Raw genomic sequence first — 14,584 nt, 5'->3', positions numbered from 1 at the left:
CTGGGATTGGACATTTCTGTGGGTTAAAGCAGCTCAGCAGTGTTATGGTAGGACAGAGTGGCCAGGCCCATGAGCATTTTCCCAATACAGTGTGTCTTCAACACTTCCTGCAGTTCACTGAGGGCATTTTTGCAGTTAAAATGACCGCCAGTTCTGGGGGATCCAGAGGGCAGGGAGAGGCAGGGCTCAGGTGGGATGTGGGGCTTGAAGACTCACTGCCACATGGTAACTCCAAGGAGGAGGAACCAATGATTCGGCTGGAGCTGCGACCCAGGACCCTGGCCACAGAGACCCTCGGCAACCCCGGGGAGCTACAGCAGCACTTCTGATTTCTAAGAGTTCTGCTCATGTGACAGAGTACAAAAGAATCTCACTGAGCACATGGTGGACTCTCACTTGCGGGTCACGAGGCTCTCATATTATTACACTCGTGAGCAGAGGCATCCCATCAGTGTTGGGCACACTTACATTTATGATCTTGCAAAACCATTTTTTTCTCCAGTCTCCCAGAGACTGATCACTCTGAACCACAGTAAGGAAACTCAGCCATCAGCTCCTTAAGATAGAGCCCAACATCACTGGGCTAATTTGCCTGGGACTTCACCATGTGCCTTTGGTTAGCAAATCCAAAGCTTTTTCCAAGGTCACTCGCTAATAAAGGGAAATGTTATGACTAGACACTAGGACTCTCCGTTTGGACAGAAGCCTTCATTTAGGAATCAGACTTTTCATGAGATACAGTTGTAAATTCTAAAAGTGTTTTAAGGAATTCTGGCCAGAAATCCATAGGATATCCTTCTCTTTGCCAGGCATTGTTTAGTCAACTGGTTATTTTTATAGGACAATGAGTAAAAGATTCATAACTCCAACAGATAGATATCAAATAGGGGTAATGTGGACAATAACAGCTACCATTTACTGGGCACCCACTGCATGCTCAGCTGTAGTCAGGAGTACTGAGGCTGGATTCAGACCATTCTAATGTGTGAGTTTGAATCTTGGCTCTGCCACTTAACTAGCTGCATGACGTTGGACAATTACTTAACCTCTTTGAGACTCAGTTTCCTCATACGTAAAGTCAGAATGATAATAGTATGGGTTGCTATGAGGATAAATGAGTTAATACAAGAAGCACTGTTTGAATGGTAACCACTATCAAATTCTTACTACTCAATATGTAAAACTTGGAGCCATGTTCAATAGTAAAAGTTAATGAAAGACTACAACAACCTGATAAGGACAGGACCACACTAAGGACAGCTCGTCACTAATGAAGATTTGGGTCACTTCAACAGGTAAGAACTCTGCCCAACTGAAGTACACGTACTGGGAGCACGGAATGGGTAGTGGAAGAAAGATGCTGTAGGTACCTACTGTGATATTGTGACCTGTTTAAAAACAGGGTAGGTGTATTTTTTCCCTTTCTTGGTAATGTCCATGCACACGCACTCACACTCGCAGACTGGCACGCATGTACTTTTTTTTTTTGATTTTGCATTTTTCTTTATTTTTTCCAATTCTTTAAATTTATTTTAAAAAATTTTTTATTGATACATAACTGTACATATTCATGGAGTACATGTTATATTTTGATACAAGCATATAACATATAATGATCATGCATGTACTTTTAACGCCCTTCCTTCAACAATTTTCTATAAGGAGAGCAGGTATTGGTTAACTTTATAGGTTAGTTTCTTGGTCATAAAATATCCAGCTAGGGTTGTAATTAAAACAGGAATAAACATCACCGAGATGGATACAATGACTGTAGAGACTTTTTGTTTGCTCTTTTCTGCCAGAAAAGTGAGAGCATTTTCGTCTGTAGAAAGGATAGTTGTATCGCGTTAGGTGGAGGCAGGAAGTCGCTGCTGTTGTATGGAAGTTTACGTAGAGACGGAGGGCGCACACAGACACTCAGTCACCACGGAGTGGACCACGCTGGGGACTTACCAGGTGCGCCTCTGCTGTGCCCCGGTGCTGTACTCTGCTCCGTGCTGCCGGGGTGGGAGCCCCCGACTGCATCCCTGGACGTCCTTAGCAGCTGGCTCTCCATTAGGCTCTGCCAGTTGGAGACAGGGGCAGGAGAGCAGAGGGCGGGAAGAAGAGAGAAGTTCCTGGGTCTGACGCCAACAGCAGCAGCAATTACTGGTGGTTGCCAAGTGGCATCTGGGCAGCGGTGGCACCTCTTTGGCAGCTCCAGCAGTGGCAAGGGCATTGTGCCAGTTATAACAAGTCTCTCCAAAACAATGACTTCAAGCAACAATAATCATTTTCTTATTCTCCCTCAGACTTCTGGGAATTGACTGGGCTCAGCCGGGCAGGCCCTGCTTGGGCTTTCCAGCGCCATCAGACACGGGCTGGAGTTGGAGTTATCTCAAAGGCCTGTGCACTCACTTGCCTGGCAGTTTCTGTTGGATGATTTCTACCCGGCCTCTCCAGGTAGCGTCCTGAGCAAGCATCCTGAGACACAGCCCGGTGGAAGTTGTCTCACCTTTTCAGATCTAGGCTTGGAAGTCACAGAGTATCTCGTCTGCTGTATTCCACCTGTAAGAAGCAAGCCACTAAAGCCAGCCCATAGTCAAGGAAGGAAAACGAGACTCCACCTACAGTCAGGAGGAGGGCCAAAGAAACTGCAAACGTATTTTGAAACCACCACAGGCAGCATCCTCCAGCACCAGCCAGCAGGTGTGGGCTTGTAGGTTCCAGCCCAGGGATGTTCGCAGTTTCCTACCTTGCACGTCAGCCCTTCCTCCTCCCCCAACATACCCCTTCTCTTTTGTTTGCCAGCCCTTCCAACATCTTTGTAACTAATTCCCTATATTAAATCTCTCCCATTTGATATACTTATGGTTGTTTCAATTTTCTTGACTAGATGCTAATTGATGCACGAGGGACTATCCCATACTATCTAAACTCACCATCTGAATAGCAGAGATACTTGTAGAAATATTAACCATCATACGTGCCAAGAACCAGCCTAGGTACTTTTTGTGTTATCTCGTTTAATTCTAACATCAACCCTGACAGATGGGTGTGAGTACATGTATGTTACGCCACAGGAACTGGGGCTCAGAGGGGCGAAGCACTTTCCAAGGATATACCTGGAAAGAGCTGGGATCCAACTCTAGGTCTGAAGCCAAAATACATTTATTTCTTTGTTCTTCTGGAATGAGAAGGGCTACTTCCTGCCAAAGAGTTCCACTTTCCTCAGAGGAAGTCTCACTGCTCATCCTTACAGATCTGTTTGCTGAATCCCAACTTAGATTGAGGAAAAGGAAGATAAAATACATCTTGGGGTAGTGGAACACACGGACACAAGCACTCGTTACTTGTGAAAACTGCAGGACGTGTGAGAAAAGGCCCTGACGGAGTTTGAGGCCCCACATGTGCTCTGTTACTCTTGTAGATCTGACCCCAGGCAGTCACCTCCTCTGCAGAGGCCTCAGGGTCCACCTCCGGAAAGTGACCCTAATGTTCTGTGCTCCATTGAGTCTTTACTTTGTGAAGTATCTACTTCGGGATATAAGAAGCTGTATCAGAGACGGGGCAGAAGTTAAAGTAAAATAAAGCCAGATTATAGAGGGTCTTGAATGCGCTGACAAGAAGTTCTTATTTTTATCCTATAAGCAGCAGGGAATCATTTTGGCTTCTTGAGGAAGAACCTGATGCAAATAAACAACAAGGCTTATGGAAGAAAATAACAACAAAAATGATAATACAAAGGAACGGCAGTGGCAACAGTCATTTACTGGATGCTACGGACTAAGCACTGTCTTAAGGGCTTTACGGACTTCAGTGCACGGGACTGGCGCAGCTCAGGAGGTCTGGAATGTTCTCTCCCCTTCACAGGTGGTGGAACTGTTCAAAGAGGCCAAATAACTTGCCCAGAGTCACACAGCTGGTCCACAGTGGAGATGAGATTCAACTCAGTTTGGTCAAATCCTAGGTCTGTGCTCTTCACTATACTATGAAACTCCCAATTTGGGTTGGAATGAGCTGAAACCAAAGGTAAGAAAAATAAATAGGAAAATATTGTTCAAATGTACAAGAGATCCTAAGGGCCTGTGGCAGAGTGCTGAACAATCAAAATACAGAGCGTGAGGTGAACAGAGACAACCTGAAGGACAGAAAAGACAAAAGCCGAGGTTCCACTGAATGGATTGATGCGACTTGTGAGGTGGGCCAGGCGTTCTTCCCAACAGCCCTTCCTCCTCAATTTCCAGGCAGGCGTCCACCCCTTCCCCGCAGCCCGTGAGCGGGAGGGGAAGGAAGCTGCCCTCCGGGTGGGGTAAGTGGCTCCGGCCTGAGCCCAGCAGCCTGAGTTCCATCCTTTGGCCACTTACTGGCAGAGGGATGGGCATGTCACCCCATCGAGGCCCATGAAACCAAACAGAGGCTTGCCAGGGGCTGTTGCAAAGCCTTCTTGCTTTTCTCAGAGGCCCTCTGACAGGAAGGAATCTTCCTTCTCCCCAAATGCGCGTGCGGACGCGTGCAGCCCGCGGTCTCCTACCTGAGGGCCAGCCTGAGCGCGATGCCAGAGCTGCCTCGGGCAGACAGCAGGGAGACGGAAGGAAATGGGTGGACGGATCTGTCCTCTGTCATCCAAGGCGCTCTGCGGTGGGTTTCCTGTTGCCCAATCGTGTCCTGCTACAATAGGGAAGTCTCTGCAAGGTGTCGGTACTGGGCTCCTCTCCCCAAAGTCACCGTGCCATGTACCTTCGTGGAGAACAAAGAAATGTAAAAAGCCTAGAGCCAGGAAAATGTGCATAGGACACTTGCAAGCCCTTTATGGAACACCACCAAGTGAACGGGACGGCAACTAGGGACACAGCGATGCAGACAGACAGAGCCACGGTCCCGGCCTGTATCCTCCCGGGCCGCATGGTCACAAGCACGTCTAGAACTGCTCGTGTACCTGCAGAATGCAGGCCACAGGGGACGCTGTTCCGCAGGATCCACATGGTTTTGGACATGGAGAGGATTCTTTTCTTCTCATGCTAGCCCTCTAATGTATATCTGGGTCCCACGGGGGTAAATGTCTTGATACTTCAAATATCAAGTATTATACAAACCAGGGTATCTTCAATTCAAGCAATGAGTCAAAGTAACAAACACTGTTTTGTCAAAAATGATCAAACACTTTATTCATCTATACATATCATATACAAAAGCAGCAAAATCAGGATGTTTTCCTCAGCCACCCTTTCCACATTTTGTGCAGTTTTAGTGAACTATAAATCATTGACTTCTTCATGCCTAAAAAAGAGAAGAGAAGAAAGGGTGAGAAAACGGAGGCTTGTTGAGTGGATGCTCACTCAGAGTTTCAGTGATGTTCTGGCCAAAGCCTTGTCTTTGGAGGAGCCCAGGGAGTGGGAGGTGATTGAAGGTCACTGTGATCACTGTGGGGGGAAAGATTCCAGTGGAGGCACCTTCTGATTTAGTGATAGTGATGTCAATGGTACCTAAGTTACTGACATAAGTGAACCTTTTGAGTTACGAGCACAGTGGCAGCCTCTGAATTTAGTAGCTCTTTTTAAGGAGGAGGAAGGTAGGACAAAACTAAGACTGTGTATGCCACTGGGCATGCCTGGCCCCCACCCTCTCTCCCAGCACCTGGATTCCAACCACCCCAGCTAACTGCTTCCACGCCACCGTGGATGCCACTGGTCTGCCTACGGCCAATGCCGTTCCCATCACCTTCTGCCTAGTAGACTCGGAAGCCCCTTGGAGATTTCTTCTCTAGGAAGTGCCTTCCTGGACTCCCAGGCTGGTCCCAGAGCACCTGTGCTCACCTGATACACTGTACGCTACTTGTCAGCTGACTCACCTGTCCCTCTGCCTAGACGGGGAGCTCCTTGAGGGCAGGGACCATGCTCTATTCATCTCTGCATCCCCAGTACATGGTAGGTGCTCAGTAAACACCTTTGAAATGATGGGAGAAATGCATCTCATTCAGATAGCCGGCCCTCTCACTCCCCTCCCCGACTACTCGGTCAGGAGAGCAGGATGAAACCAGAGAAGAGGCTCTCTGGGGGCTTAGGAGAAAAAAGTAAAATGAGATAAAATAAACGGGATGTTATTTGTCAGATTTAATAGGATCCTGTCTGTGGATGTTATTATGGATTTGACTTCCTTTGTATTGAGGGTGAGATCATTCCGTCTGCGTTTCAGGGTGTGGCCGAAAGACGTGAAGAGTCCTCTTCCCTGTGAGCCGTGAGCCGCGCTCTGTGCCGTGAGTCAGACGCACACCCCTGGCAATGCACTTCGGTACGCACGCCGACGAGGTCGCACGATTCGTTCTGGACATGGCCAGCACAGGGGTTTGAGTGATCTCTCGAAAACATCTGGCCCTGTGACCTGCAAACTGCCTAGTACACTTAGAGCCGTTGTGGAGGCGACTGCGGACAGTGGTGGGGCCGCAGTAACATCGTTAGTGAACACTTCCACACACTCTGGCTCGGCTGGTCTACTGGCTAACTGCTTGCAAACCGACACAATCTAGTCGAGAAACTCAGAGCTCCTTTCTCTGCCCCTGCCCCTTTTAATTTTCTCCCTGGAGCAATCACTCTGGAAACCTCACCCACTTGAGCATTGACACTGGAAACTCAATTACGTAAGGTGCTTTTGAAAATTCTAGCCAGAACCAAGCAGAATATAGGTAGTTGCACGTGGTAAGGTTCAGTACGGCAAGCCCAGGGCACTGAGTCATGCTAGAGGGAAGATGCACAAACCATGAGAACTTAAAAAAACTGAGTCACAGACCTCTTGGAGCTTACACAGTTAAGGTGAGTACATAAATTGGATGAGCGTCACCATGTAGCCATTTTTTTGTGCTAGTGGGCAGAAACTTCCCTTGACTAAAAACACTCCCCTTTTGATGGCTCTGCCAGCAAGATACTCTCCAAAACGCTGCAACAGGGAATTTTGTTAGAGAGAACACTGGAACAGGAGTCAAAGAGACAGGGCCATGAACTGATAGTGTGACTCCCCTTCCCCGGGCTTCAACTTCTTCATCTACAAGATGACGGGGTTAGATGAGGTTAGGGGTTCTCTAACAAGGGCCCACAGACAGGCCTGAACGTCAGTCTGTGAACTCCCTGAAACCACAGGAAACTGCGTGTGTGCATCTGTCCACCTCTGTGCACAGGGGCCACAGTTTTACTCAGATTGTCACAAGGATCCCAGATTTGCAAAAGGTTAAGAACCAACAGATTAGAACAAAGGGCCCTTTTTGCCTGAATATTCTAATTTCAACTAAGGTGGAGGGCTTAAACTTCATGAATTTGAAATAGGCAAAACTTTCTTAAACAGGACACAAAAAACTACTAACTATAAAAAACAAATGGATAAACTGGACTATGTAAAATTAAGAGCTTCTTTTCACCGGAAGACACCACTAAGGGAGTGAAATGACACTCCTAGGGGAGGGAATTTTTGTATTACATACATCCAACAAAGGACTTGTATCCAGACTACTTAGAGAATTCAGGAGGAAAAAGGCAGACAACTCAATAGAAAAATGAGCGAAAGACTAGAATAGACACTTCACAAAAGAGGATACATAAACATATGAAAAATGCTCAACTTCCTTAGTCATCAGGAAAATGTAAATTAAAGCCCCAATATGATACCACTACTCTCCTACCAGAGTGCCTGAAATGGAAAAGACACATAATAGCAAGTATTGGCCAGGGAGGTGCTGCAAGAGGAACTTTGCTAGTGAGAGTGTAAATGTGGACAATTGGTTGGTAGCATCCACTAAAGCTGAACATTCACATGCTTCATGATCCAGGAATTCTACCCCCGAAGTATATACCTGACAGAAATGCACACCTACACTCACTAAAAGACAGGTACAAAAATATTCATAGCGGCACCACTTGAACAGTCCCAAGCTAGAAACAACCCAAGAATCCATCAATAGTAGCATGTATACATTGTGGTATTCATATAACAGAATGCCGCACTGAGAATAAATGAACTATTGCTATTCTCAACATGATGAATCTCATTGATGTTATAAGGATGTTATGAGGAGTGAAAGACACAAAAGAGCACATATTTATGTGAGTTCAAAAATGGGCAAAAAAAGAACCATGGCACTGGGAGGCAGGCTAGCGCTTGCTCAGAGGAGCAGTGCCCGGTGGGTGTGGGGGGGCCCCAGGGGACCAGCACGGCTGTATTTCTCCACTAGGTCCACGAGGTATTCACTGTATGAAAAGTCACCAATTTGTTTTCACTTTTCTGTATATATGGAGCTATTTCCTACTACCAGAAGATTTAGAATCTTTCATTTGCTCAGTCGCACACTGAAATAGTGTATACAAGCAAGGCACTGAGCTCACTCTTGGGAATACTGGTATGACCACAGCTCTGGTCTCTGCCCTCAGAGTGCACAATCCACAGAATTCTACTTGGCTTACATGAAGCTTACTCTTAATTTCTGCTTCCTTTCCAAAGAAAAGGATGGTGATTTAGGAATTCTGCACACTCTACAATCCTTTAGAATGTGTTCCCTTCTAGGGAAGACAGCCTGCTAAGAGAGAAACTTTACTCTGTGTCTGACCAACATCATCATCTTTTGCCCCTTCCCTACTGGATAAAGATGAAACATCTCTTTAGATGCATCCTCTTTAGAGGAGATCCTTATTTACGTAAAGCTAGTCATTATGAATTCTGGTTAGCATCTAAAGCCAGAATTTTGTTTTAGAAGCATACAGAAATCTACTTCAATACATGGCTCCTAAGTTTTTTCTTCGGCTGATTTCCAGCGTGTTTCACGTGAGCTACAGCAAAGCTGATGCACACGTAAGACTAAAAACTCCCCTGTGACCTGAAACAGCCGGGTCCACTGACAAAAGCAATTCTCCAGGAAACAATGTGAGACAGAGATCTGACTAGGCTGTGAAATGTTTCTATTGTCCCATAATTTTGTATTTCAGACCTTTCAGAGAGAAAATCAGTAAGCCCCAAAACATTCTTCCAATTAATTTCCAACTATAGTTAGACATATCTACAAAGAAAATCTCTTCTGAAGCAGAAATACAACTTATTTTAAGAACTTCAGGCTTAAGTGAGAAGCAAATCACCAGAAAAATCTTTAACATTTTTACATGTTCTTATTTAAATATGTAGGTACCAAAAACTGGAGGAAATGCTTTAGTTATAAGAAATTAGAAGCAGAGGGTAATGAATAAGCCATTCTGTTGTGTTCCAGGCACTGGCGGGTAAGGATCAACTAGGCATGCCAGAATCTTTTAAGGAACAAGACTAAACCTGTCTTGTTAATTCAGTCGAATCTTTTGAAGCTAGAGAGGTAAATAGGTATTTGCCCTCAGAGTTAATTCTGATTGACCAGAAAGTCAGGTAGGCAAAAATAAAGCAAGATTTCAAAAATTAAACTCATCATCCTCATCCAACCTCCCTCCCCTCAGGCAATGGTTCCACTGCTTCCCAAGCCAGAAACCTGGGAGTTAGTTCTGACTCCTCTTCTTCACTTCCCATCTCCTTCTGTCCCCAAGACCCAGTCATTTCCTTCTAAATATGCTGGGGTCTCTTCTGTCTGTCCAGCCTGACGCTGGGTCCAGGCTGCTGTAATTCCTTACCTGGCTGGCTGCAACCACCTCTAACTGGTCTCCCTAGCAATAGCTTTATCTCCCTGCAATTTCTCTATTCTCTAGCTACAGTGGTCTTTCTACAATCCTACAGTGGCTTCCCTTTGCCTTCTAAAGAAACTCTGAATTCCTTCACTTGGCTTTTAAGGTCTTTCTTTGTCTGTCTCCCTCTTATCTCTCACTCATCACTAAATTGCCCCCTTTCTCACCTACCTGTTCCCACATCAGAGTACTCAGGCAGCCCTACTTCTCTCCAATCAGGTTAGAAACTTTATATAATAAAAGGCTGCTGCTCAAAATATGACAGTTTGCTTAGCTGGTCTTTGGTACGAGTCTGAGATGTGATGCCATCTGCCGCTCCACAGGACAAGGAGCAGACGAGCTTCAGGAGGCTACAGTGTTTGGCTACCCCTGAACCAGCGGCATCGCCGGCTCATCTGCTACCCTGATGAGAACTATGTTATTCTACCAACAATACCAGTTTAAGAGAAGTCCAGATGATTTTCTAAATAATCAGCTCCCAGGCTAAAGGAAAAGAAAAATAAGTGTTTGGCTTTGGAAGCAACTCTCTACTCACATTTGGACATGGGTTTAATGTGATGGTCAGGGGACTTCAAGGGAACTAACAAAGGCAGTGTGGCAACTGCGTGAGAACACACTGCCATGTGATCCAACAGACTTCACTAGGAAGGGCAATCCTCGGAGCTGGTTACAGACGCCTGGCTTCCATCTTTCTAGGAATAGAGTGAGACTGAGCTCCAGACTCCTCCAGGTTTATAAGGCACCTGATAGGTAATAAGCTGGATACTCTGGTTTAAGCCTCAGAACACCTTGTGAGTTGGGTATTAGTATCCCCACTACTTCCCAGAAGAGATTAAATCATACACTAAAGTTGTAAGAGTGAAGAAATTAATAACTAGAACCTCAAACCCACATCTTCTGACCCCAAGGTGAGGTCCTTCAGTTAGCTGATTCCCTGAACTTAACTGAATGTGACTAAAAGGAATTCGCTGGCTAAGGGGAAGACGGACTCTTCCTCTTTACGCGCTATGAGCAGGAGGTTGCGCAGGGGAGGAGAGGTAATGGCTATGAAGGAAGACAAACCAGCCAAATACGCTGGAGTTTTCTCATCCTGCAGGTGATATGTCAGTTGGCTGAAAAACTAAACAGCAACAGAATTTTGGAAATCTCAGAGAGAAGGACCTAACAAAAGACAGAAACCAGCTGTGACTGAAAGGACTTGTAAAGAACAAGGCGCCGTGAGCATGAGGAAAGACAAACAGGTAAACCAGCCACTCAGTGCCTAGCACTGCTCGGCTACTCCCCCTGGAGACCCGGGTGAGGGTCTAGTGCCATTTGAGTATGACAGTGTAAAGAGGCTTGTGTTAAACAGAGGTCAGGAAACTTTTAGGTAATGAGACCAAAAGAGGAAAGACCAGGCACAGTGCTTTTATATGTCTTAAGATAAAATTTTCACAATCTGGTGAGGCAGGCATCATTTTCCTATGAAATTAAAACCCAGAAAAATTAGGTTAACTTGCCCAAGTTGTAATCTGAACTCCAGTCTAACCCGTGACCTCAGCACTACGCTAGGTGGCCTTTGTCACAGCCCAGGACCACCATCAACAGAGGTGCCAGAGCATCAGGCAAATAAGGCCACAGAATTTGAAGGGGTGTGCGTCACTCTGCACGGTTTCTGTCACCGTGGACTTGCACAATCCAGCGTGGCATCGTTAGAAGCAAAAGGGAAGCAACCAGGAGGCACCGTGGGCCACACGGAGACCTGCACTGCGGCTCTGGGACCCACTGCCCTCTGCTGGCGAACGGAAAGAACGCGCGGACAGCGGACCAAAGGCTCGCTGCAGGTTGAAGGTGTGCATGGAGAGGTGATGGCTCTTTTAAAATCATTTATTAGGGAAAAATTCAGACTCTAAAAAGCAGAAGAGCATAACGTATCCCCACGTATCTTCACCCAGCTTCAACAGGTTTGCAGCTCATGGCCAATCTTGTGCCACGAACCCCTCACACACTCCCCTTCACCATGTTTTATTTTGAAGCAAATCCTGCACATCGTATCATTTCATCTGGAAATATTTTAGTACGTATGTCTAAAAGAAAAGGGATTTAAAAAAACCCATGACACCCATTATTACAACTAAAATTAACAATAATGCTAACAATTCCTTATAGCATGGGAAGCCAAAAATCTTAAACAAAACAAAGAAAACAATCAAGCTTCACCCGAGAAGGACCATGGCAAGGGAGAGGCAATCATGCAAACCACAGATTAACAGCCTGAATCACACAAGCAAACAAAAGCACCTCATCTTCAGTCTTGCCAGGATAAACCAGCAGAAACACAGATTAAATGAGTATCTTAATTAGGATTGCAAAGCCATGTACCCCCTGAGTGGTAGGAAAGCTTTTACTTCAGTAGATTTGGCACAAATGCTACTGAATCTTTGTTAAATCTTTCCAAAGATTCAGGAGGGCAACACTGTGTCCTTAGGGGCCAAATGCTCAGATGGGTATCCAAGCAGCTGGGCTGAGGACATTAAGAGGTGTGACCACACCAGCTCCCTAACCTAGGGATCAGAGTTGGGTTGAAAGGTCACGCCTTTTTTTGGGTTACCTCTGTGCCATTTCTCCGCCTGTATTGAAAGTTTCCATTAGCACATTTGTCTTTCCTTCTAGATTGTAAGTCCCTGGAAGGCAGGATGGCATTTTGTTCACCTCTGCATCCTGAGTGGCTAGCACATGAGAGATGTTCAACAGAGGGTTACATGAAGGAAGATGGAACTAGCAAAGCCAACTGCTTAAGGATATCCAAGTTGGAAAGAATGGGGAGAAACTATACAGGAAGATGGAGGGATGAGAGGGTGAGGATATGGGGTGACGGTGGGAACAAGAGTTGAATTCTAACCCCCCACAGGGAGAAGCCAATACATGGTGCCTAAAATTGAAAAGTAGAGAAGGAACATTAAAAAGTTATTTAGGCCGGGCACGGTGGCTCACGCCTGTAATCCTAGCACTCTGGGAGGCCGAGGCGGGTGGATCGCTCAAGGTCAGGAGTTCGAGACCAGCCTCAGCAAGGGCGAGACCCCATCTCTACTAAAAATAGAAAGAAATTATATGGCCAACTAAAAATCTATATAGAAAAAATTAGCCGGGCATAGTGGCGCATGCCTATAGTCCCAGCTACTTGGGAGGCTGAGGCAGTAGGATCGCTTAAGCCGAGGAGTCTGAGGTTGCTGTGAGCTAGGCTGACGCCACGGCACTCATTCTAGCCTGGGCAACAAAGTGAGACTCTGTCTCAAAAAAAAAAAAAAAAAGTTATTTAAAGAAATAGCAGCAAAACCAAAAATAACTCTCACTAAGAGAGCTGGAAGTAGCTGTCTGAAGAAGGGGAAGAGGGAAGGGAGCCCAGGTAATGTGTTTCTGCAATGCTTTGCATTCGCTAAATGTAAAAATAGGAGGAAAAAACTCAGCACACAAGGAGTTACTGAGAAAGTTTAGAGGAGCAGTAAAGACTTCCAACAGTACCTCGAGGGTCTGATTTTGTTAGACTACCAGATTATGCTGCTGTTATGCCTGTTCGTATATTATTGCAGTATCTTAGTTTATGACTGTTAAAACTCAGCATTTCGCAAGTACTTAAAAGATACAAAGCCTCACAGTTTAACCAAGAGCATCAAACAAGTCAATCCAGCAGGTACATTACGCCTGGATTTTCTAGAGTTCTTACCAGCAGTAAAAATGCCTTTGGTACTCTGTCTTATACTAGAACGTCTCACGATTGCCGAAAGCCCTGTGAGAAAAAAAAAAAACAAAAAGGATACCAAAAAACCCAAAACAGATGTTAGTCATCTTAAGAGTTTCAAAATCTGAAACTAAATATTCTTTCCAGTCAGCCAGTAAAACCAGCAAATCTGTCTCTGCCTTGGTGTCACACAGCGACGGCGAAAACGGTGTCAGGACTGCGGGCCGGGAGCCTGGCGCCGCTCGGCTGTGTGAGCACAAGCAAATGCAAGAGCCGCTCTGGGCCTGGGCCTCCTTCCCTTAAACTAAGGAGCATGGGGCTAGGCAGCCCTCAAAGGCCATTTTATGACTTTAAATCTGCTTAACACTTCTGGTTTTCAATTTTAAGATGTGAAAAGATAAAAAACCAAATGTTTTTATCTATGAGAAAAACTTTCATTCTGAAAAGGCACACACAGGATTCCCCCGTGAGGAGCAACGGTTCGAGTCTTCCATCTCCTGTAGAAGATAGCAGAGCGCACGCTGCTGCCAGGCTCAGGTGAAAACCAACCCCCACCTCCAAACAGCGTGTCTCCTACAGGTCTGTCTTCAGAATAGGAAGCTGGTGACCTAAACATACGCTCTGAAAACCTGTGCAGGTAGGTGAGGGAGTGAGAGGCCAGCGGCTTATTATGGCTAATGTTCAACTGCAGTTTCATGTTCAAAATCGTCACATCACATCTAGCACGGTGGCTGGCACCCTGGCAGAGCTCAGTAAACATTTACTAAATAAAAACAGGAGAATATACTCATTTGGGAGAGGGAGTCATTCTCAATTTCATAATTCATTCTTTACTGCCTGACCTCGTAAATTACCTTTAGCACCTCCACGGGAAGTGAGTCTATGAAGATCGAGTCCAGTTTTGTGAGAAACTCTAGGGAGGTGCTGGGCAAAACGCGCTGGAGCCCCGGCTGGGTCAGAGGGAACTTGCCGAAGGCCGCGAGAGACACGCCCAGTGGGGCTGGCTGACGGAAGCTGTGTTCTCGAGGTTACAGAAGCATTAAAAATGCCACCAATCTCTTTCTCAGACCACCACAAAGAACACAGACACATCTTTTAAATAACTTCTAGAAGTTATGCTCTTAGAACCAAAAGAAACATTGTTTCTCCCTTTGACAGTGACTTAGGATCCAGGAATCTGAAAACAGAAGTCTTTCCACTACCGTAC

At 45.8% G+C, this 14,584-nt stretch overlaps 1 protein-coding gene across 4 annotated transcripts in view; it reads right to left on the bottom strand.

Moving 5' to 3' along the window:
• Positions 1–5,120: 5,120 nt before the first annotated feature.
• The window catches only part of TAMM41 (TAM41 mitochondrial translocator assembly and maintenance homolog), a 53,013-nt gene continuing 43,549 nt past the window's right edge, over positions 5,121–14,584 (bottom strand). For 2 of the 4 annotated variants that reach the window (XM_045551453.1, XM_045551454.1), the window contains exons 7-8: positions 13,363–13,425; positions 5,121–5,259 (exon numbers count right to left, since the gene is read on the bottom strand). In XM_045551453.1, coding sequence (XP_045407409.1) covers positions 5,183–5,259; positions 13,363–13,425 — 140 coding nt within the window. In that variant the 3' untranslated portion in view covers positions 5,121–5,182. The remainder of the gene's footprint in view (positions 5,260–13,362; positions 13,426–14,584) is intronic. The other 2 variants (XM_045551456.1, XM_045551457.1) reach the window with 1 other exon arrangement.

Source organism: Lemur catta, chromosome 5 (assembly GCF_020740605.2).
Source record: "Lemur catta isolate mLemCat1 chromosome 5, mLemCat1.pri, whole genome shotgun sequence".
NCBI classification, from domain to species: Eukaryota; Metazoa; Chordata; class Mammalia; order Primates; family Lemuridae; genus Lemur; species Lemur catta.
This window is presented reverse-complemented; position numbering and strand designations above follow the sequence as displayed.